The sequence below is a fragment of the Drosophila subpulchrella genome, chromosome 3R (genome assembly GCF_014743375.2).
Source record: "Drosophila subpulchrella strain 33 F10 #4 breed RU33 chromosome 3R, RU_Dsub_v1.1 Primary Assembly, whole genome shotgun sequence".
NCBI lineage: Eukaryota > Metazoa > Arthropoda > Insecta > Diptera > Drosophilidae > Drosophila > Drosophila subpulchrella.
In genome coordinates, this window is record NC_050609.1 from 14,012,227 (window position 1) to 14,034,207 (window position 21,981).

General features: G+C 37.7%; 1 protein-coding gene across 2 annotated transcripts in view; it reads right to left on the reverse strand.

The window, feature by feature from the left end:
• The window catches only part of LOC119554866 (ETS-like protein pointed), a 61,005-nt gene extending 40,888 nt beyond the window's left edge, over window positions 1-20,117 (reverse strand). The window contains exons 1-3 of one of the 2 annotated variants that reach the window (XM_037865960.1): window positions 20,016-20,117; window positions 13,883-14,228; window positions 10,927-11,017 (exon numbers count right to left, since the gene is read on the reverse strand). In XM_037865960.1, the coding sequence (XP_037721888.1) occupies window positions 10,927-11,017; window positions 13,883-14,215 (424 nt within the window). In that variant the 5' untranslated portion in view covers window positions 14,216-14,228; window positions 20,016-20,117. Of the gene's footprint in view, window positions 1-10,926; window positions 11,018-13,882; window positions 14,229-19,386 lie in introns of both variants that reach the window. The other variant, XM_037865951.1, reaches the window with a different exon arrangement.
• Between the last annotated feature and the right edge of the window lie 1,864 nt (window positions 20,118-21,981).

Below are 21,981 nucleotides of genomic sequence, written 5' to 3' on the forward strand. Positions count from 1 at the left end.
CTTCTCCCCACAGATTGCAGTTCGAAATGAAGATGCAATTTGTTGGTTGGTAATAAGCCCACGCCAGGGCGAACAACTGGATTGACTTCCCGATCTGCAGATTCCATCACCCCGAAGACCCCTGGCCCTGGGTTTATCTTAGCACCTGGCCTGTATAGAACCCTAGAACCACAATGATCATCGTGAGGATGCTCAAACTGGACCCTAGACTTGCCTTCCTGCTTGCGCTGAGGCCCCCTACATTTGCATATAACACAGAGAGGAAAATAGGGTTATTTAATTCATAAATATATAATAAATAAATTAATACTTTGAAATTAAAACATTTCGTATAAGTCCAATCATATATTCCTAATTTTATAATATTTTTCAAGAACCTTTAAACATAAAACTCTCCTTAAAGTTTCAAGAATCAACGCATAGTTCAAACCAATATTCAAACTATAGTAAGGGCTTTTGCTTATAGCTGATATATTAGTTCTTAAAAAAATTCAAAGGTAAATTATGATCACTAAATCTTCATAGATCCAATTTCTGTTGCGAGCTGTAAAAATCTCTTGGTTCCTAAGGATTCCAAGATTATTAAACCTAAGGACTTCTTTGATTCTTAGTGTAGCGGCTTGGCCCATGGCATTGATCATTAGACTATTTTTAATAGAGAGATACCAGAAAATAAGGGGGGTTTCTGAGCCGTGGGTCCGAGGGAGGAGACCCCAACCGATCCGAACCGAAAGCAGGACCCATAGAGAGTCAACCAGTTTTATGTTTTAATGCCGCCACAAAAGCGGTTTGGTCAGCTGTTCAAACTGCTACCAGCGGCCTGCCCACTCCCCCAAATGGCCCCCTAAAACACCTGAGCCCCCCCTCTTTTGGACTATGGCAAAAGTTTCACCTGCTCGCAGTTGCAGCTTGCGTGCGATCGAGTCGAGTGTTTGTTGGCATTAGCCATGGCTAAAATAAGCGGACCAAGTACAGGCTGATGCCAGATACTCCCATATTCCCCCTCGATGTTTGCTGTTGCTGCAGCAGTTGCAGGCACACGATTTTCACACTCCTCAGCGCGATGCTGCGGCTACCTAAACAAATGAACCGAACGCAATTAAAATATATAACTAAATGGATTTCAACAGCCAACGGGAAAAAAAATTAAAGAAAGATATAGCAGGCTGGGGCTGGGGGTTTTGGGAGGTAGGGTGGTCTCAAGAGAAAGGTCCATTGACAAACAAATTTATGTGCAAAGCCACAAATCTTGGCGGTTTCAAATAAACAAAACTAAATGCTTAACCCTCGAATAAATTAACTTCCGATCTCAGGCACACAATATACAAAGTCAAGTACCGTGCGTTTCAATACTGTAGATGTAAATGAAGTAAAGGTATTATAGAGACCTTAACAGATTCATATAACTTTGTAAGGAAATTATAACTAGTCGAAAGCCAGTTTGTTATTATTAAAAGAAAGTATACATATTTTGGACATGATAGCCTTGAGACTATTGTATAAAGAAGATGATTCATTTGATCACTTTGATATTAGTCATTATAACTGAATTGAATATTATCATATCAAGCAATGAATATAAATAGGAAACCAAATAAAATAATAGATAAATGACATGTCTTTTTTCTCCGCTCGTGCCTTTTACCGCCGAACCACACTGTACCTACTTATATAAATATATTCCCCCTACTATATACAATTTCCTATTCCAGTCACCGATTCTCGCACAAATTCCGATACAAGTAGATCCGATTCAGTGCGAAGCGATTCGGTTCGATTGTGGGTGTTATGGTCAACATCAGGCGGCGAGGATTTCAAATGCAGGCGAACAACGAAAACACTTAATAAAATCCGTTGATAAATTGCGTTCGGCATCAAAGGTAACCCACTGTGCGAATGGCGCTACGACCTCCCAATCCCGCATCCCTAGTCTTAGCCACTCGGCCACTTGCAGCAATCTTCTATGGAAATTTATCGATTGTTTTTGTTTAGAGAATTTTCGGTTCGAATAGACACAAAAGCGCCAGTGCCGACATTGTTCGGGGGTAAAGAATTGTTCAGCTAGCTCAAGTGTGGAGGATCTGCAATGAAGATGTTACTTATGGGATTCGATTTGAGAAGACTTTGATTAGCTGGGATCTATTCACAAATCAGAAAATCTCCTTTTAGTAAAGTTATGGTATGATGGCAGGCATAAAACTGTACAATATTGGCATTTACATTGATTTATTTTAGAAATAATTCAAGATAACAGAAGGAATAGATATATCACAATCATATATCACTATAATATCATAACCATTACATACCAGTTAATAAGATTACTTAAAACTTATATGTAAACCCTTTTTCACAGAGCAGTTAATAGAAAACGGTTCCATCATCAAACTTAAAACCCAGTTAATAGGATAGGATCTAGCAATAGACTTAGTTAAGAGGTCCACCATTCAGGTTAAAAGTAGCGCAACGAAATGGCTTTTAATTCAAATGACAATTGCAGAAAAGGCATTAGGGCACAAAAACCCATTAGGCATTACGCTGGGTTCCCGAAAAAACTTTAATTTAAAATGCTGAACGAATTATGACATGGCAGAAAATAGGGTCTTCATATAGTTTTATACACATGCCACAAAGGCAATGGGCCAATTCACATATATCGCCCTTTGTTTTAGGCAGCTAGCTTCTTTTTGGGCCAATTGAAGCGTTAAATTATCAATTGGCCAAAGGGGTAGCAGCGTTAAATTGGCCAACAGAGAGAGAGAGAAAGAGAGGTATATGGATAGCTAGAGAGCCCAGGTGGACACGCTTGAATTGATGATCATCGGGCTTTGATCGCCGAATCGATAGAACGCACTCCTCCTGGAAAACTTTGAAGCAGGCAACTGGAAAATTGTGCAGACACAATCATTATGACAAGGCAGGTGTTCCCAATGGCCAATAGTCCCCCCCTCCTCCTCCACCGCCTCTGCCTTACCAAAAACATATTTATATGGATCGAGATCCTGTATGATTCAATTTTTCATCGATTGCATTATCAATTGCTCGAGTGCTGCGGCTGTTCGATCGGTTGGTTCGTTGGTTGGTAAATCATAAAATGCAATTGAAGCTGTCCCAAGAACGGGTTTCCATTTGCCGCAATTTGTTGCCCCAACATCCACACATCTAATCTGGATGCCCGAAGTATCTGTGTGAGTTAGTTTTTAGCCAGTATTCGTCGTCTGCGGACAGGTTGCCTTTTGTTGCATTAATTGATTCATATTTGTTAGCCGCGTCTTGCAGCATTTCCTAATGGCATTTCGGTTTCCTTTTCTCCACTGATATATGTAGTTTTGCTCCATATTTGGCATTTATGATTAATTGAATTGATCCCGAAATGGTCATAAGTGCTTTTTCGAAATTCGCTTTTTATTCATTTTGGCTAAATTATAAAATAATTTGTTGATGGCACGCGTTGAAGTTTCTTCTTAATACGTATTACTTTTAAGGCTTTGCAAAAATGTTTTCGATTTTTGTTTTTGTTGAGATGGTCATTAAATCAAATGCGTATGTTATATTTTTTATGGGACTCAAGGTTAGATTTTGACATTAAATTTGGGTTTTTGGATATCATCTTTAATATCGATACTCCGACTTTTAAGTAAATAAATGTCCCGGAATTGTCTCCTTTACTGCGATGATGTCATAATACCCTCTGAAAGGGTATACAAATATGTAAGGAGTTGCATTTTTAACTGATCTCCTTCTTTTAGTTTGCCTTAGGGTATGCAATACTTTTCTAGCATATTCCATCGGCCCCTCAAAGTATGCTATACTTAAAACGACTTTATGCTGGCCTCTCGCCGCCAGATGTCGCTGCTGATGCATGTAAAATATATGTAGATAAGTCTAATATGGCTGTGACACGAAAATCTCTTTTGGCGAAATTCGGGAGATATTCCTACTTTTTATACAAATTTAGCTCGATTTCCTTTTAAAAGACAATTTTGTGACATCCCATATAAAGTTATATATTCTTAAAAATTATATTTATTTCTTTTTAGAACAAATAAAAATGTTCCCTAAGCTAAGAATGTGTATTGAACAAAAAATGTCATTCAAATAAACCGACTTAATTTTGATTGGTCTAAAAATAAAACAAACAAAAATATAAAATAAGTCATAATGTATTAGGCTTAATCAAATTGATAAGGAACCATAATAAAAACCAATCTCACAAATAGTTTTCTGGTAAATGTTAGGCTATGAATAGAAATAAATAAAAAAAGCTGATAACAAAAGAATTTATTATGTGGTGCCACTCAAATCTCTTTCAATTAAATTTCAAGCTCTATTAATAAATAAATGAAAAACCTAATAAGCAAATATTTTTACCATATCACAACAATGTCGTATGATGTCTTTTGTAATAGTAATGCAGAAACCAATTTTGGTAAGTTCCCATGTTTTCCTATCATCTTGTCACCGTGGTTTACAAACAATTGAAAGGTGATTCCCATGTCTTTTGGGGCCCAATATTTCAAGGTGTAGGCTAAGTGCATTATAATATTAGAGTGCCTGTTCCCCCCCTCGTTCCACCCAAAAACACCCACCTCCTGCGATAACGAGCCCCCTTATCAGCCAGTCACAAATATTTGTGCTCTTTGTGTTTTTCGTATAGCTCATTGGTTATTTCTTGGGTTTTTAGTTATTTGGAGCGAAAAAAGTGAGTTTCGTTTAGGTAAAGTTCAAACTGGTGAAGGTCGCACGCGTGAGAGGGTTGCCTGATAAGTTGTTACCCTGATTATTGTGCTGGGTCAGTTGTTTATGGCTTTATTTTTTCTGCTGCTCTTTTCGCCCTTTTCTTACGGCATTACGACATTTTGGAGCGTGCCGATTAGCCATGGACTGGGCTTTATTACAACTCGAAAAATCCCAAAAAGCAACAAAAACTACAACTTTTACAATAAATGCTGCTAATTTGTCCATGGGATGCACTCAATTTAGACACATCCGTTCTACACAGTCAGAAAAAAAAAGAAAAGCGCTTTTGTTTTGATAACATTGTTTTTTGGTGCGGATGAATGGAAATGGAAATAGAGACGTTGAGGGAACGTGATTAGATAAAGTCTGTTTGTCTTTTGTAGGCGATTTACATATTTGACTACACAGAGAAAATTCTGACGTTCTCATCTGAGTTGAAAATGTTTTTAAAAATAGAACTAAAATTTCAAGCTAAAAATGTTTTTATTTTGCTCGAATCAAGTGGTATTTATGTACATCTTAAATCTCAACAAATTAACTATTAGTTCATAAATAAATATTAGTTCATAAATAATATTGAGAACATTGATACCAAAATGTACTTACACGGTTTTTAAGAACGAATGTTCTCAATTCAAGAACAATGTTCTTGGATATTTCTTTCTGTGTACACATCTACACGTAGGAAAATGTAGTAATCATATGGGGTTTAATCCGCCGTATAAAATATATTATAAAAACAAAACTTAATTCAAGTCTAAGAAGGATTACATCCTAAATTTTTTCAAAGATATCGTTAAAAATTCTAATTCTTTTTATGCCATCTCTAAAACTTAAGATCGTGTGGATTATACAATGCTAACTAACTGCATAATTCCAACTTACTTAATTTTACAACGAATAATTCATAAATGTATCTGCATAAAATCAGAAAAATGTGCAAAAAAGATCTCAAAGTGGCCATAATGAAATAATGCACCAAATTATGCCGCCATTAAGGCCTCAATTCAAATGAATCAAAAAGTTCTCGAGCTATTAATTCCAGGCGAAACAACAACACAATTCAACGATGGGCTGTAAAAATTTATGAATGAATAAAGCAGAATCAGGCGAAAAACCGCCGAAAGGCAAGACAGAGAGAAAAAAAGTAATAATAAAAAGGCAGGGAAAAATAAGCAAACAAAACGAATATCACAAATAGTAAGTGAGTACAAAGTGGCGTGCATATGAAATATAAAACAGGCGATATAACCAACTACAAACGCACATACTCAACCACAAACATACATACAAACACACTCACATGTCTGTGAATATGAATGAATGAAAAATTGTAGAAGCAGCACAACTACAGCAACAACAACAACAACAACCAAAAGTTGTTAACGCAGCAGTTCCACGAACCAAAAAAAAAACAAAAAACCAAGAAAAAAAAACCAACGACAACCGCAGAAGAGGAAAAAAAAGATCTGTGAACAAGAAATTTGAAAGGTAACAAAAAACTGAAATTAAAACAAAAAACTTAAAATCAGAAACACGAGCAAGTGTGTGTTGGCAACTCGTTTTCCAGTTTTCCATTTTTCCATGTGCAGCAGCTGCCCACAAATTGTGCGTGGAATGGCTGGAAGGGGAAGGGGACTGGAAGGCTGGTGGGCCTCGAAGGGGGGAGTTCAAATTATGAATAAATAAGAAGTTGGCCCAAGAGCGAACAGCTAAAAATCAAAATAAATGCACAAAAACAATGAAAACAAATATCTGATGGATAAACACTCAGTATGGCTGAAGTTAAGATACTCTTGATGGGTTCTATAAGGAGAATTAGAAAAATTAAGATGCATAAAATACAAAAAAATTTCAATAATCTTGTGTTTATAAGGAAAATATTTAGGTTTTTTTATATTAGAGATGTCCAAATGCGGTTCTTAGGAGTGTATCTTGATAAACCATTATTTATATACAAATAAACACAAAAAAAAAAGAGTTTCACCCAAAAAAGATTTTTTACTCAATGCATTTTAGTTGCCAATTTTAGGCTTTTCAGTACATCCTGGGTCCTTTTGAAAACAATAACGTTTTTTAACATATCACTCCTAAAACTTTAATTTTAGTTTTTAGACCAGGCTTTGAACCCTTGACAATCAACCTATTTTAATCGTAACACCCTACACTGCAGGGTATTGAAAAGCAACAACGAATGCAGTTGGACTTCCAGCCAAAGTCGCCCACGGGCAGCGGCAGCGACCGAGGCAGCGGCGTCGACAGAGGGTCAGAAGCAGAAGAAGGAGAGGCTGGAGCAGCGATAAAAGAGGAGCCCCAAAAGACAAAGCCCGAGAAGAAGAAGAGGAAGAAGCCGGTTTGCAGGAACCAGCCTAGAAAGAGAGGAAGAAGAGGATGGGGCTGCAGGCACACGCAAAAAAGGAAGGAAACAAACATCAAGCCCCAATGACAGAGGAAGCAACAACAAAAAAAAAATCGCAGAGAGGGAGACAACAGCAACAAGATCCACTCGTCGCTGCCTTTTATTCCCCCCATTCCCATTCCCGTTCCCATTTCCAATCCCATTTCCATTTCCATTCCCCCATTCATCAACTGCATTTTAATTCTTTTTTGGTTTTCTTTGCTTTTTGTTTTTTTTGTTATTTTTCTTTCGAGAACCAGCTAGTTTTGTTGTTTTTGTTGCCTGGCGAGTATGAATGAAAACGAACGTGTTTCTTGGAGAGAGACGAGACAGAGGCCCCAAAAAGAGAGCGGGAGAGCGTTGGGGCGCAGCGACGTCGGCAGCGACGTCGACTGCGCGGGGATGAATGAATTGAGCAGCCAAATGAATGAAAGTTGTGGGGCTCGCGCAGTCGACTGCGCTGCCAGCGTCAACGTCAGGCTCTCGCACTCTCTTTCTTCTGGTGGGGCTCGCTCTCTCTCTCTCTCTCTTCCTATCACTCTCTAAGATCTTGAATTTGAATATTTTTTTTATACAAATCATAGCGCACATATTTAATAAGCAAAAATTTAATTTGCCTTATTTATTGTTTCGTTTCGTTTTGTTTCTTGTTATTTTCAAAGTTTTTGATTAATGAGAGATGATTAAGACGGGCGAGTGTGCGTGTGTGAGTGCGCGTTCGTATCTGTGTGCGCATGTAATTAAAATAAGGGCAGCCTTTTGCGTACACTTAGAATAAATATTTGATACTTCTTTTAAAAAGAGTATTCTAAAACAATGTATTTTCCTTTAAAAAAAATAAGAGAAATAATTATATTAAGTTATATTATAAAAAAGGGACTGCATTTTCAAAAAACCTTTTAAATATTTTAGCGATTTGCGTACACTTAGAATAAATATTTGGTACTTATTTTAAAAAGAGTATTCTGAAACAAGGTAAAAAAATAAGAGAAATAATTACATTAAGTTATACCATAAAAAAAGATTGATTTTTTTAAAAAACCTTTTAAATATTTTAGCATTTTAGTTTAGTGGCCCGTTCTTTGAGTTTTAAAAAATACATTTTTTTATTTCAATTTTTAGTTTTAGAGTGGCCCTAGTATTGAGTGTATCTTTCGTCCACATAATGTAAACTAAATTTACGTGCCTGGCTCTCGATCTTTCACTGCTTTTTCTGGCCCCTCGATGTTCCCCCTTTTTTTATGTGCCATCCCCATTTTCCATTCAGCATCTGCGCAGTTGTCGCCGTTTTTGCATGTTTTTTCAGCTTTTTCCGCCTTTTTGTTTTAGTTTTTGTGATTTTATATTTATTTTTTGTTTCTGTTGCCATTTTATGGCCGCGATCTTCTAGCGACGAGCGAAAAGTTCAGGCTGCCAGTCGTTTTCAGTAAGGGACTCGACCGGGTCCCACATATGTCTAAATACATAGATATGTATGTAGAATGGTACACACCACTATATAGGCGCAATAGGGTGGACCTCTATTAAAAAAAAGTACCAGAACTTTTCTAAAAATAAATAAAGCTAGGAAAATATCACAGTGCGTATGAGTAATATTATTTAACATTTAAATGTAAAGATATTTTAAAATCTTAAAATATCAGATGTGCTCTGTAATAATCCCAAAAAACTATCTTGCAAATTACGATCCTATGATTTACATGCAACTCAGGTCCACCCCTTCGTTCACTACACATTTGTATATTTAGTTGGGCACTGACTTTAGTCTTGGGTTTGCGTTGACATTGAAATTGTTTGCGCTTTGTTGATCTCTACGCAGCGATAAGACATAAATACATAAATACTTTTTACGTTTCGGGGTTCCTTTTCTTTTTCGGTGACTGTCTCGACGAAAAAACTGAATCCCCCACGAGATTTGTATTATTTGTTTTTATAAACATTAAACAGCACTAAGATCGTTTCAATCCCAACGATTTGGACAGATGGCAGTGCATTGTTTTTGATCTTTGCCATGGCTGTGATATAAGGGGTTTTCTTTTCAATATTATTATTGTTTTGATTTTAAGTATAGTATTATTCTTTCGAATATATAATTCTTATTCTAAATAACTAAAGAGTCAATATTATTAAACATTTTTATAATCTCCGAATAAAATTCCACTAAATATCACCAAAGTAAATATATATTTTTATCAGTTCTTAATTTCCAGTATATGCTATGGAGTTTTCCCCCAGAGTAATTTCAAATCTGGGGTTAAATTTCATCATCAAGCTCCGACTTACTTTATCGCCGTCACACCAAAAACTAAGTACTATCCGAAAAATTCCCATTATTAACACATATTTTGTACATTGTTCTCGCCTCGCAAACAGCAGGCCAAAGATGCATAACAAATTACCATAAAACGTTGTCCGATACACGAAATCTCTTTCTGCCCCGAGACTGTGTGTGAAATAATAGATAAAATATACTAGACACATGCCATAAGAAAAGCAACAAAAACAGAAACAACGACAACGATGTTTTGTCACATTACGTATACGAAGAGTTGACAGAGTGAGTGAGTGAATGACTGACGTATTGCCTGATTGACAGCAGCAGCGGAGGGAAAAGGTAGCGCTGCACATTTCTCAGATATATTTATTTCGAGTATTTCAAATGCAAATGTATTCCGCGCGCAGAGATCTCTTTTTTTTTAGAGGAGCATTTAAAGGAGCAAATGAATGAATGAATGGGTGAGTGAGTGAGTGAGTGAGTGAGTGAGTGAGTGAATGAGGGAGTGACTGACTGAATGAATATGTGCAAGTTCGCTTGGCACTTTGCCGGGGGGTTTTGGGTGGGAAGTTGCTCAAGAAACCAAGGGGCTGGGCCCACCGGAAACAAACGACGTGACTTTCCACTGAAATATGAACCCAAAACTATGCGAATGCTTGGGAATTATGTATATTTCATTGCCTACATTATAATAAAAACACACGATATATGCTATATGCCATAACAAACGATCCCACACACTGGCTAAATATCTTTCTGCGGCATTGTTTCTTTTTATTCGGGTTCTTTTTTATTCCAGCAACACGCTTTTGTTGGCTTATCTTATCGCCAAATTATTTGGCTCGCTTTTTCGCTCACTCTCTGTCTGTTTTTTGCCGTTTTATCGCTCGGTTCAAAAGGCAAAAAATAATAATAAAGTCGCAAAAAAAACATTAAACATATATTGCTCGGTTGTGAGGACTGACAAATATCCTTCGTCGGTTTATTTTAATTATAATTATAAATAAAAATAATAAAGCGTATGCCAACATCTTGGTATCTTGAAAAGATTTCAGATATTTATTGAAAATAAATAGGTATATTTCGCACATCAAGTGCTTTAATAAATAATATTTTCTACGAAATAACTTATGATCAGTAATGGGTAAATTCTGATGAACTGCTGCATTCGTACATATATAAACAAAACTAATCTATCTGACTAATATACATAAGATATAAACACACACAACGTGAGTCAAGATATGGCCATAACGCGCAGTTACTATATAATTGTTGAACATTTGCTCATCAACAACATTTTGCTCTTCAATTATTTCCATTTCTTGGAAATCTGTTATCAGAACTCGCCAGACCTCGAAATGCCATTTAACAAACAAAATATAAAGAAAACCGCAAGAAAAAAGAGGTATAAAGGCATACGAAACCGATATAGCAAATGGGTTAGCACTTGGCCAAAGTAAACAATCCGCACAATCATATATTGGCATGGTTATGATGGGTTTCTACTCACCCAACGAGGCCTCATGATCTGAAATATCCGATAAACTGCAGAGATCCTTGCAACCATGGATAGGCTCCTCCTTGATGAAAATGTTTTTGGACTGCAAATTAAAAGTGTCATTAGTTTCGGCTTACAATTCTAATTTTCTTAAAGTCTAGTTAATTTAAACATTTTTTATATTTAAAAAAAACTGATTCATAAATGGTCGTGTTTATTTTTATTTTAAACGCTTAGGTCACTTATGTATGTACTTGTTATATTTAAGAAAAAAAATTTTATTAGTCATATATGTGGTCCTCAAAATACTTTAATTCCACAATCATTACTTTTCTTAGTAATGAATTGTTTTTATTACTAATAATTTTAACGAAATTTGCTAGTATAATATTTAAAATTTTAATAAACATTCTGATTCATTTTTGTATTAATAAAATAAAAATATAAAATATACCATGTATAATATTTATAAAAAATAATATATACTTTAGCATGGACTTATATTCCAAGAAAAATGTTTTGCCCTAAGTTTACTTTTTAAAATTCTCATTTTATATGTTTCAGATCCTTACATTGCCTTGATTGACATTTTAAACATCCATTTGCAGCTGCTAATCCCCGCATTTAGTTGTTAATTAGAAAGCCATATATTAGGCACGATCTATCCATCACTTCTGTTTGTTGTTCCTGGCCAAGACCCATCCCCCGATCTTCTAGTTCTCCCCCAAACGAGGTGTTCTTCCCATCATCCCCACCCCAAAACCGAACCACAATGAGCCGCAGTCAACAAGGCATTCATGATTGTGTTGTACATATTTATAAACAAGCCACTTTTACCCAATTACAAAATGTGTGTGTTGCGCCCCTCGTTCGGGAAAGTGAGTGAGTGAGTGGTGAGTGGTGAGTGGTGAGTGTAACGTAAAACTGAGACTCGGGGCACAATAATCAGAGCCACAATGGCGCAAAGTTGTGGCATAGATTGCCATGGCAATTGACGGCGGACTGCCCCAATGTGTCCCATGGGTCCATCCGATCATGTTGAACGCGTTCTAATAAATTGAATTGTACGTTTGACTGCGACTGTGCGGGTCGCTTAATGATAATGGAGGTCACAGTAGTCAAACGGAATGCTCCGTAAATATCGTAATCAATTTCTCAGCGAATCCGAGCAGAATTCAAAATTTCAATTGGAACCCAATTTTCGTGCTCTACGATCCACAAGTCTTTAGTTACTCACATGGCTTTGGTGATGGTGGAAACCCAAAACTTAGCTTCTCCAAAGGCCAGACACTCTAGATCGGATTACCTGGCTGCATTTTCCAATCGACTGAGCATGCGCATGTCCTTTTTGGGGCTTTTTGCAAGGAATCGGGGGAAAGGATCAGCTTGGGGTCAGGCTGTTGGCCCCGAAAGACCGGATGAAAGTGGTCAACGGCTCGGCGGGCCAACGGATATGCTTACCGCAGGCGATGTGTCAAATGCCTTCACTCGGGACCTGTCAACCTCATATGGGACACAAAGAATCCAGAGGGAGTGGGAAATAAAGGAAGGGCCTTATTTGATAGCCGAAAAGTGTATTACTCTACGCTTTATAGGGAAACATCCTTAGGAAATTAATTTTTAAAATAACCAAATCAATAAAACTCTTGACAAAGTACGATGGTATCAATATTTGTGTCTTAAAAATTATGTATAATGATTCTATATTATAAGACCAAAGAATAGTACGTTCATCTATTTATTTCTATAATCAAAGTGTATTTTTTACCAAGCAGATAGTATTATATCAAATATGTTCTCCTTCAAAATCAATTTAAAACTTCGAGAGTATGCCAAGAATTAAAAGGGTGACAAATAAGGTATTGTGAGTCCCAAGGAAGGTCTTTTGAAAGGGTATTCAAACAAATAAAAGGAATGGTGTTGAAGGAAAGGGAGCTGCAACCGGGGAAGCCTTACGATCATGGGTCCCATTGTTGCTTGTTTAACTTTTTTTGGTCGGTTACGCATCGAGGTCCCTACTTATTCCAAATTTTGATCAGGCCTTTTTGTCTATACAGATGCGTCGTCAAACCCCAAGTGGCACGCTTATGGCTTTTATAGCAAATAAACAAAAGATGGTTTACAAAAATCATTTCAAAGGAATGCCAACGAATTTGCTACACCCTCACTTTAGATCTTACCCTATGATCAGTGACAGATTATTCTATGAATATTACTTATTTGTAAAGTCTCAGCCAAAAAAGCAGGGTGTTGCGAATAAAAACGCAACAAAGCATAATACATAATAATTGCGTTTTGTTTGGTCTACCAAATTTAGAATGCGATCTACGTGATCTGCATTTGCAATACGGATCGCCGGGGATCGCAGGGGATCGCGCTGTCATTGAGGCTCCAACTGCAATGGCTGTCAAACTGGCATAGAAACCGATGGACAGGCTATCGATCACTTGATCAGCAAATTCACTTATACGTAGTTAAATATAGAAATTATAGATTTATGCAGCCATCGATCAACGACGTGCAGTCATTGCTACCTAGTTTTAAATAGGTAAAGTGTGGAGCCTTTTACCAACTGAAGTGGGATTTTGAATTTTTAGTGATCATTGTGAAACGTTATGATTAAGTTTCCCATTGAAGAACTATCTAATACAAGGGTTTTTAAATGTAACATCTAAGGCTTTTCATTAGGCAGACATAGGGAATAGCTTTGCTCGAACTCTGCCGCCAAACAAACAGTGTACACATATATCGATAGGCTGCTCCTGCTGATTATAAAAATAACTTTAAAAGGAATTCTCTTCTGGATTATACAAATAAGGCATAGAGTTCTTTATAAATCAGAAATGCTTTACAAAGCCTTCCAAATAGTTTTATATCTCACAACATGGATGTAAGCCCACATTATCATTATAAGAATTCCTACCCCCAGAAGGCAATTTAATCTAATTTCGAAAATTCCTTTACTCACCTCAACTACCCTGGATAGAAAGGTGACTTTGCGGTTCTTCTTGAGCCTCATGGTGCTGACTTGGCCCGAGTGGCTATTGCTGTTGTTAATTCCGTTGAGTTGGCTCAGAAGCGACGAATTGCCCACCGAATTGAGGTGGCCGCTGGCCGGCGACTTGAACAGGTGTCCGTTGATGGCGTTCAATTGGAAGAGCTCGTGGGCCGCCTTATCGAGGAAGTGGGATGCCGTTGCAGAGACCGCTGATGAGGATCCAATGGCCGCAGATGTGGGCAAAGAGGGCGGCAGCATGAATTTCGTGGCAGACAGATCTGTTTTACAAATCGCCAATTCCATATTGCGCAGGCATCTGTGGGGAAAAAATTCAAAATTGACATAATAAAATAAACAATTAACTGGCCGCTCAATAAACAAATCATTGCAATTATTACTGGATGTCTGGGTGTGAGTTGCTTTAATTATCGCTCAATTATTGGCTTGTTTCCCCCCGGCTTTATTAGACCTCGTTGGCACCTCCCACTCTGGCGTTCGCACCTCTTTCATGGCTCAAATCCAACTCCATATTGACTCAAGGAATTATGACACTTTTTCCCTGGCTGTCGAACATCAAAAGTGTCCGCCACCTTTAAAAGAGACCACAACAAAAGGAGCCGACGAGGCACAGTTTGCATATGAGCACGCTTTTATTCTGTTTACACAGCATCCACCATATGGGGAGGATTGGGACCCAAGTCAAAGGGTTTCCAATTTTCTAAATATATTTCTAATGGGTTTCGTTCTCTTTTAAGTTCTCAAATATTTGCCCTAACCAAGCAGCGGTTGATGATCATGGAGCGATGTGATGTGAGTTTCAAAGAAAACACGAAAAGTTACTTTGAAGTGTCGCCACAAAGAGTTTGGGCAGGAAGATCACACAGATTTCATGAGCTTGTTTCCCTTAATGTTCCCCAATTAGTGTATTTAGTCCCGGTGCTTTGGAAGGAAATGCGCCCCATTTCATAAAACCATTTTAAGTTTACCATAAAAAGATGTTCAATCCTTGTTTAGCTACTTGAGAGTAAGACAAATGCTTTTTCTCGTTTACTTGTCCTCGATTTCATAATCACTTGAATTTAAATTTGTATTAAATACGAACCGCATTCAAATCCAAAACGCATAACAATAAGTCTTAGAAATTTTTATCACCGGAAGTGGGGCGAGATAAGCCTCGGAGAAGAGAAGACCAGAGCAGCAGTTGAAGAAATCCCCAAAGGCCCCACAAGAGGGCTCTCCACACATGCCCAGCCAGTAGCCACTATAAATAACACGGCTCCGCGATAATGTCCAGTAATTACACATTCAATATTATATTTACATTAAATGTACTTTGTGTGATAAAAGCCATTTAGTGATAAATAACGAGAAAACGATTAACCTAATAAACTGGCGCACAAAAAAGCTATTATCTTGGGACTAAAGCTGAACAAAGAGTTATTAAGTCTTTGGGAGTATAAAAAAATAAATATTAAATGTATATATTAAGCATATATCATTTTAAAAAAGTTTTCAAAATGTAATCATATTCTCTCCGAATCAAGGCAAGAGCTCTACCAATTCTTAAATATCATATCATATTACCATTCTCACAAAGTTCTACTCAAGAATTTTTTTTTATTATTATATTATAAAGCTAAAGAGCTATAATGCTAAAAACCTATGAGATTGATTCGGTTCTTGTTATAATGCATAATACCCACAAATTTTAGTCTTCGTTACGGTAAACGCCCCCACTAAATGTATATATCTGGAGCTACATCTGAGGAGTATCTTTGGGCACTGGCTGCCTAATTAGATACGTTATGCAAATGTGTAGATACTGTCGTCGCATCGGTGACGATTCCTCCAAAGTCCGTTTCCCTCGCTCCCGCTCTTTGGCACTCGGTGAGTGTGTGGCCAACAGTTATCTAGCCGCCTTATCAGCCATGGACGTACACATATGTAAATCTGCGCTATATATACATTTCGGCATAGGTAGTAGAATTCCGCCATGTTCCCACTGGTCTAACTGAATAAAAACAAAGCATGAAAAGGGAATACCGAATATTTATGACTCTACGAAGGTCTAGTTCTTTTTATAGATTCTGTAAAGGTCTTGGAATATTTTGAAAATCGTGAGAATTTTAAACGTTAGGATATATTTAACCTTAAGAATTGCAGAACTACTAAAATTTCGTCGAGTAGAAAACTTATTAAGAACAAAAACCCAACTCAAGAGCTATGATATTATTCTGATCCCAAAAAGGAATACCCCCATTGCCTAGGGCAACAGCGTCATGATAAACTGTTGCATAAATTTCAGCTTTTGCTCTTGCGAAATCAATTTCGATTTGATTTGCTGATTTTTGTCCGTGGTCGTTGCCGACTGAAATTGAAACGCCCAGCTGGACAGTTATGTATTCGCGATCACAAAAAATAAAACACAGATATACATTATATATTTCTGTGTGTGCGCGGGAAGCAAGTGAGTGCACTAAAAACGAATTTAAGTTAATCAACATTTAAATGGATAATAAAATCAGCGACTGCAGTCGCGAAATCGCTCTGCGCGCTCCACAAAAAGTTGATTTATTTCGCGCCTCTTAGTTTTGCTGCCGCCCCAGTGCAATCAATTCAATGTAGAACAGCAATAACAGAAACCGCAACAACATTACTAAATCTGCACACAATCTATATGCATTTTCGACTGTGGATATATATAGATCGCGTACTGCATATGATTTTTTGAATATGGTAGCAATACTGAGTGCGCTTTTCACACGAAAATAATTTATTGACGCATAAAAGTGGCCAAGATAATTGGCAACTTTTGGCAAGTCTAATTGATTTCTTGCTTTGCAATAGAAAAAAGAGAATATTCTAGTACTCATAGTCAGTCAAAAGGCGTCTTTCAAGAGTTTTTGCACCTGGGATAGAAAATTGTGAATGAAACAGGATCTATAAGTATGCCAATAGCGCAAAATAATGATATTAGTTTATTTCAGAGAATTCAATAAAGATTAGGCTATCGCAAAAGCAATTCAAATACTATATAAAAACAAATACATCTTAGATCATCTGAGTAAGCACTTTAAGAAAAATACTGATATGGGACCAATACATTTTGGGACCCTCTAGCACGTAGAGATAACATTTGGGTTTATTTAGTCAATCAATTAAACGTAAGTTGACGCTTGTCCTTATCTATAGGTAATATTTCCATGCGCATTCCAAAATTCATTCTTATAGAAGCAAATACCTTGCTTGCAAACAAATAATGGGCAATACTGAGTTCCCCAGAGACTGGAAATGAAATCGAAACAAATTAATGAGTTTGAAAGTGCCACTCAGAGCCGAGTTCGATTCGCAACACCAAAAATCATTCGGCAGGGTGCCAAAAAAAAAAAAAAGAGTCGCAATCGCCAAACTATCTGAACACAAACCTTATCGCCCAGACACGTAGATAACCTAAACAAAAAAAATATAAAACATCGAGAGAGGGCGACAACAAAAAACCACACGAATCGAAAAATCGGAGCATATGTTTTCCCTGGAAAAGAGCAAATTTTGGGAGGGCCCTGGAGTAAGTGGACCAAAAGAGAATATGTCTGGGATCTCGAGAGTCGGGAGTCCGAGGTTTTTGAGTCTGTGCACAGCAGATGCTTAAAGAACAGATTGTAAACGAATATGATCTTTCGATATGGTGCACACTCCTCGGCCAGACAGACAACAACAACAACAGCCACAACAACAAGAAACGGCAACAAATAGGGGTGCAATTTTTCGGTGTGTACGTAACGGTAGAATACACATTTAGTCGCTGTTCTTTTCTTTTGTTTCCCATCGCCTGGGTCTCTGGGCCCTTTCTTCGAAGGGATCTCCATCTCCATCTCCGATCCGCTGATGCCGATGATCCTCGTCGGGATGCCTGCCGCCTGTGCACATGTGTTCTATCTGTCGCAGTCGTCTTTCTGCAATGGTGTGTGTGTGGCACAGTATCTGTGTGTGTCTTGTCATGGGATCGATCTTGATCTCGGCCTGTCTGCAGCAGGTTGATACTTTTAGCATCGGGGTCCGGGCGCAGAATCCGAGTTAAACGTGGCATGGGGCAACGAACCAAGCCCAAAGATCCACTGAACTGTAATTGTCTCTGGGTATTTATGGAAAAGGATCTTGAACTGGTCTTTCATTTAGGGGGAGAGAGTGGGACAGGGAGCGGTGGAGTGGGGCAAGAACTGGGCTCAATTATGATCCAACGATCGTCACACATCAAATTATCGATTATGGCAATAACTCCTTATCATTCTCTTGTGGATTTTATTGCAACTTTGGTATATTTATGCAGTCTTAAGGATCTTTAACTTATCTGAAGAGTTTAAGAAAGTTTAATCAGCTTTATTGAACGTCGAATGATCTTTTATAACATCAAATACTTTAATCTTAAGGTTGAAACCAAAAACCTAAAGGAAAACGTTTGATGATCATAATTGCTTAATATGATCTTCAAAATACAAGATCGTTCTTTTAAAGTCTAGAACAACTAATATATTTTAAATGTAATTTTAACCATCCTTTGATCCCTTTTCTTGTAATAATTACTTTGATTGAAATCCCATATTAAACAATCCTTTTCAAACCTTTTCAGGTAACCAAAAAAGCAGACAGGAAAATCCCAATTATGGTTTGTTACAAAACCCCTTTTGTTTTTCGGTGCTCAAAGGTCAATAGAGTAGCATTCTGGTATCTTTTTATTGATACTTAATTGCCTAATGCGATCGTTGTTCCACATTCTGGCTCCCTAACCAAAAAGCGTTCACACATTCTCGATTACAGAACTCTTTGAATCGAATGGATCAAATGGCCGAAACGCCATCGAGGGGCAGGGAAGCTCATTTGCGGCACCGGAAGCTGTAAAAGGAACAGTAGTAATTTCGATCGTGTTCCCACAAGGGTTGTGGAAGTAGTGCCCCACACACAGGCTACTGGCCAGCACACACACTCGGCTAACTAGCTTGGCTATGAAGAGGTAGAAAACCAATTCAAATTCTGTTGGCCAACAACGAGTTTATAGAGGCAGCAATCCTGAATCGAGGCGAGATCGCGAGATCGGCAGATCGCTCGGTAGCCTAAACCAGTTTTTTCCTAGATTCATTCAAGAAAACAGGCAACACCAACACAGAAAAGGGTTTACATATGTACACTCGGAATAAAAAATGACAAATTCTACGAAGTAATTCTAAAGACATCAAAGTTTAGATCAATTGAAATTTAGAAATGGGTTTTATTTATTACTGTGGAATAGATAGGAAAAAAAGAATAATATTGAAAACAATTCAAAAATGCTAGGCCTACGATTGTATTTTAGTATAAGGGCAAATCTATCTGTGAAATTTCTGAATTCCAGATAAATTTTTATTCCGGGTGTATTCCGAAAATAACAAAAACTAATACTTGAACTACTGTTTTTCAACACTTCACATCACTTTTCTTACCGGTGCGGGGCAATAAAATAGCGCCCCTCGAAAACGGGGAGGCGGGGGCTTCTGGGTTCTTGATTTTAGGGCTCTGGGTTCTGGATTCCGTCTTACGGCTGGGTTTTTATTAGGGTATCCAAATTAATTACAGCTTCAAATTAGGCGCACAATCTTGATGGAGTCGAAGGCACCGATGACTATCTCTCGCGCTCTCTCCCTCGCTCTCTTTTGCACTATGGTATGGTGTATGGTATAAGATATAAGGTATATGTGTTTTAACCCTCCGGTGGGATCAGATCAGCAGGTTGATTAGGGGAGGAGGAAGAGAGAGGGATTACGTGCCCGGGACAAAGACAGACCAAAAACCGAAAGGAACAGCTCGAGAAGTGAGACGGGGTTTCGGATCTCGGGATCGGTTTAGCTCAGCTCGGCTTATAAGACGGCGAAAAGAAACAAACCGAAAAAAAAGGCCGACGGATCGCAAACACACACACACACACACAGGGACAGGCGCACACGCGATGTTTGAGGAGATTTTTGTGGTTTTATGATGGATTTTGTATATAGATTTCGGTTTCCTTGGGTTCTTAACCGTTTATTTCAACCTTTATAAGGCAGATCTCTTGGGATTTTGCTATTGCACTCACTTGCACACTTTTTCTTAGCTTGTATTACAAATTGTTTGGCATTTGTTAAGTATTATTTATTTATTTTATTTATTTGGTAATTCATTTAAATTTACCGTAGCGCAGCACGCTGCCCGAAAGAGCGACAAATTTGAACTGAACTCTTCATTCAAAACAGAAGAGAGGCAAGTCAACGTAAGAAAAACGTAAGTGTCAGTAAAAAAGCGAGACGGCCTCAGCGTAAGTGTCAGTAAAAAAGGGAGATGCAAGATGCGACAAAACAGACTAAGCGAAGGCGGCAACAGGCGGCAGCGACGCTGGCGTCGGCGCAGACGCAGCGTCGACGCAGCGTCGACGCCAACGCCGACGCACTCGCCCAGTCTCGCTCTCCTTCACTTCTCTCTTTCGCAAAGTCAGTCTAATTTTTTTTTCTGCTGCTCTCCCAACTGATAACAAAATATCGCCAATAATGAAAATCGAGAGTAATTTCAATCTGCTGTGTAAATATTATTCACTTTTTTATTAAATGACCAGAGATCACTCGAAAATTAAAGAAAATGGCGTGGGCGATCCCCACTCGCGCTGTCTCTGTCGCACTCCCACCAGAGCGTGCATCATGAGCGCAAAAAAAAGAAAATCAGAATTACATATTTTGAGCAGCAAAAACAAAGTGTTGCGGCGACAAAAAAATAGCAACACTTTAAAAAAAAAAATCTGCTTGCTCAGAACTCTGTGTAAGTGCGAGTAAGTAAGCGAATGCGTGGGTGTGTGTGCGGGCGATCGTTTTTAGCAAGCATTCAAAAACAGTGTCCAAAAACGACAGAAAATTTAAATATTCAAAAAGGGGTGAAAAAATAAAAACTAATCGTAAATTTGGGAAGCCGAAAAACTTTATGTGTACAGTGTACACTAACAAAAATTGGAACTAAATATTTTGTAAGTGTGTAAGGTATATATTCTTTTTGAATAATTTTTTTTAACAAATAAAAAATAAAATAATTAAAAATATACTAGAACATGATTCATATTTTTTACATCTACACACAATTTATATATCATACGAAGAAATATTAGACATAGTCTAAATGTAAAAATTTAAAATATTATATAATATATTATAGCTGCAATAAAAAAAACATAGGTTATAGGTAATTTGTTAATTGCTTTTAACCTGAGAATAAATAAATAATATAAAATTTAAAATATTGAAAGATGAGTATTTTCGGATAAAACTTTGGAAACTTTCAAGTTTTAAACTTGAGTTTAACTATTGTTAGTCATTACAAATACCCCGGAACATAAGTTTTGTCATTTGAAATGTAATTAAAAAATTAAATTTAAAACATTTGAAAAGTGGCAACTAGCGAAAGTGTGGGAAACAGGATATGGTGAAAATACCTATAGACACCACCAAATAAAATATCATTTGATGGCGATATTTTCCCACCGTGACCATGACAACCACTGTGCGATCGAAAGGCTCTCTTTCTGGCAGGCCAAAAACAAAAACAGGTTTATGTGTGCGAGGCGATCCCAGTGACTGCGATGTTTTTATATTCTGGCAACGCATTTCGCATAAATTACAAATTACACAGCATGCAGCATAAGTAAATGCAAGTGCAGGGGCGGCAGCCGCAGCCAGCTGCACCCATGGAAAAAAGGGCAATAAGATTCGGGATAACGACACTCGATTCCATGCCCGATTTTACTGGCCAAGGGAGCCTGAAAACCAAAAACCCAGCCTTGCATAACAAAGCACGTGCAACAAGGAAAATATGAAAATATGGCTGATTGTCAACCTCTGCTGCAATTTAATTGCTGCACCAAAGGTAAAATTAAAATTAAAAACCAAAAAAAAAGGGGGCAACAAGTGCAGAAAGAGAAAACCGAATGCAAAGAGCGCATGCGCGCAGCCCTCGCTCTCTCTGTCTCTCTCTCTTTCGCTCTTTCGCACTGCTGCATTTTTACAACTCGTGTAGGTGAGCCG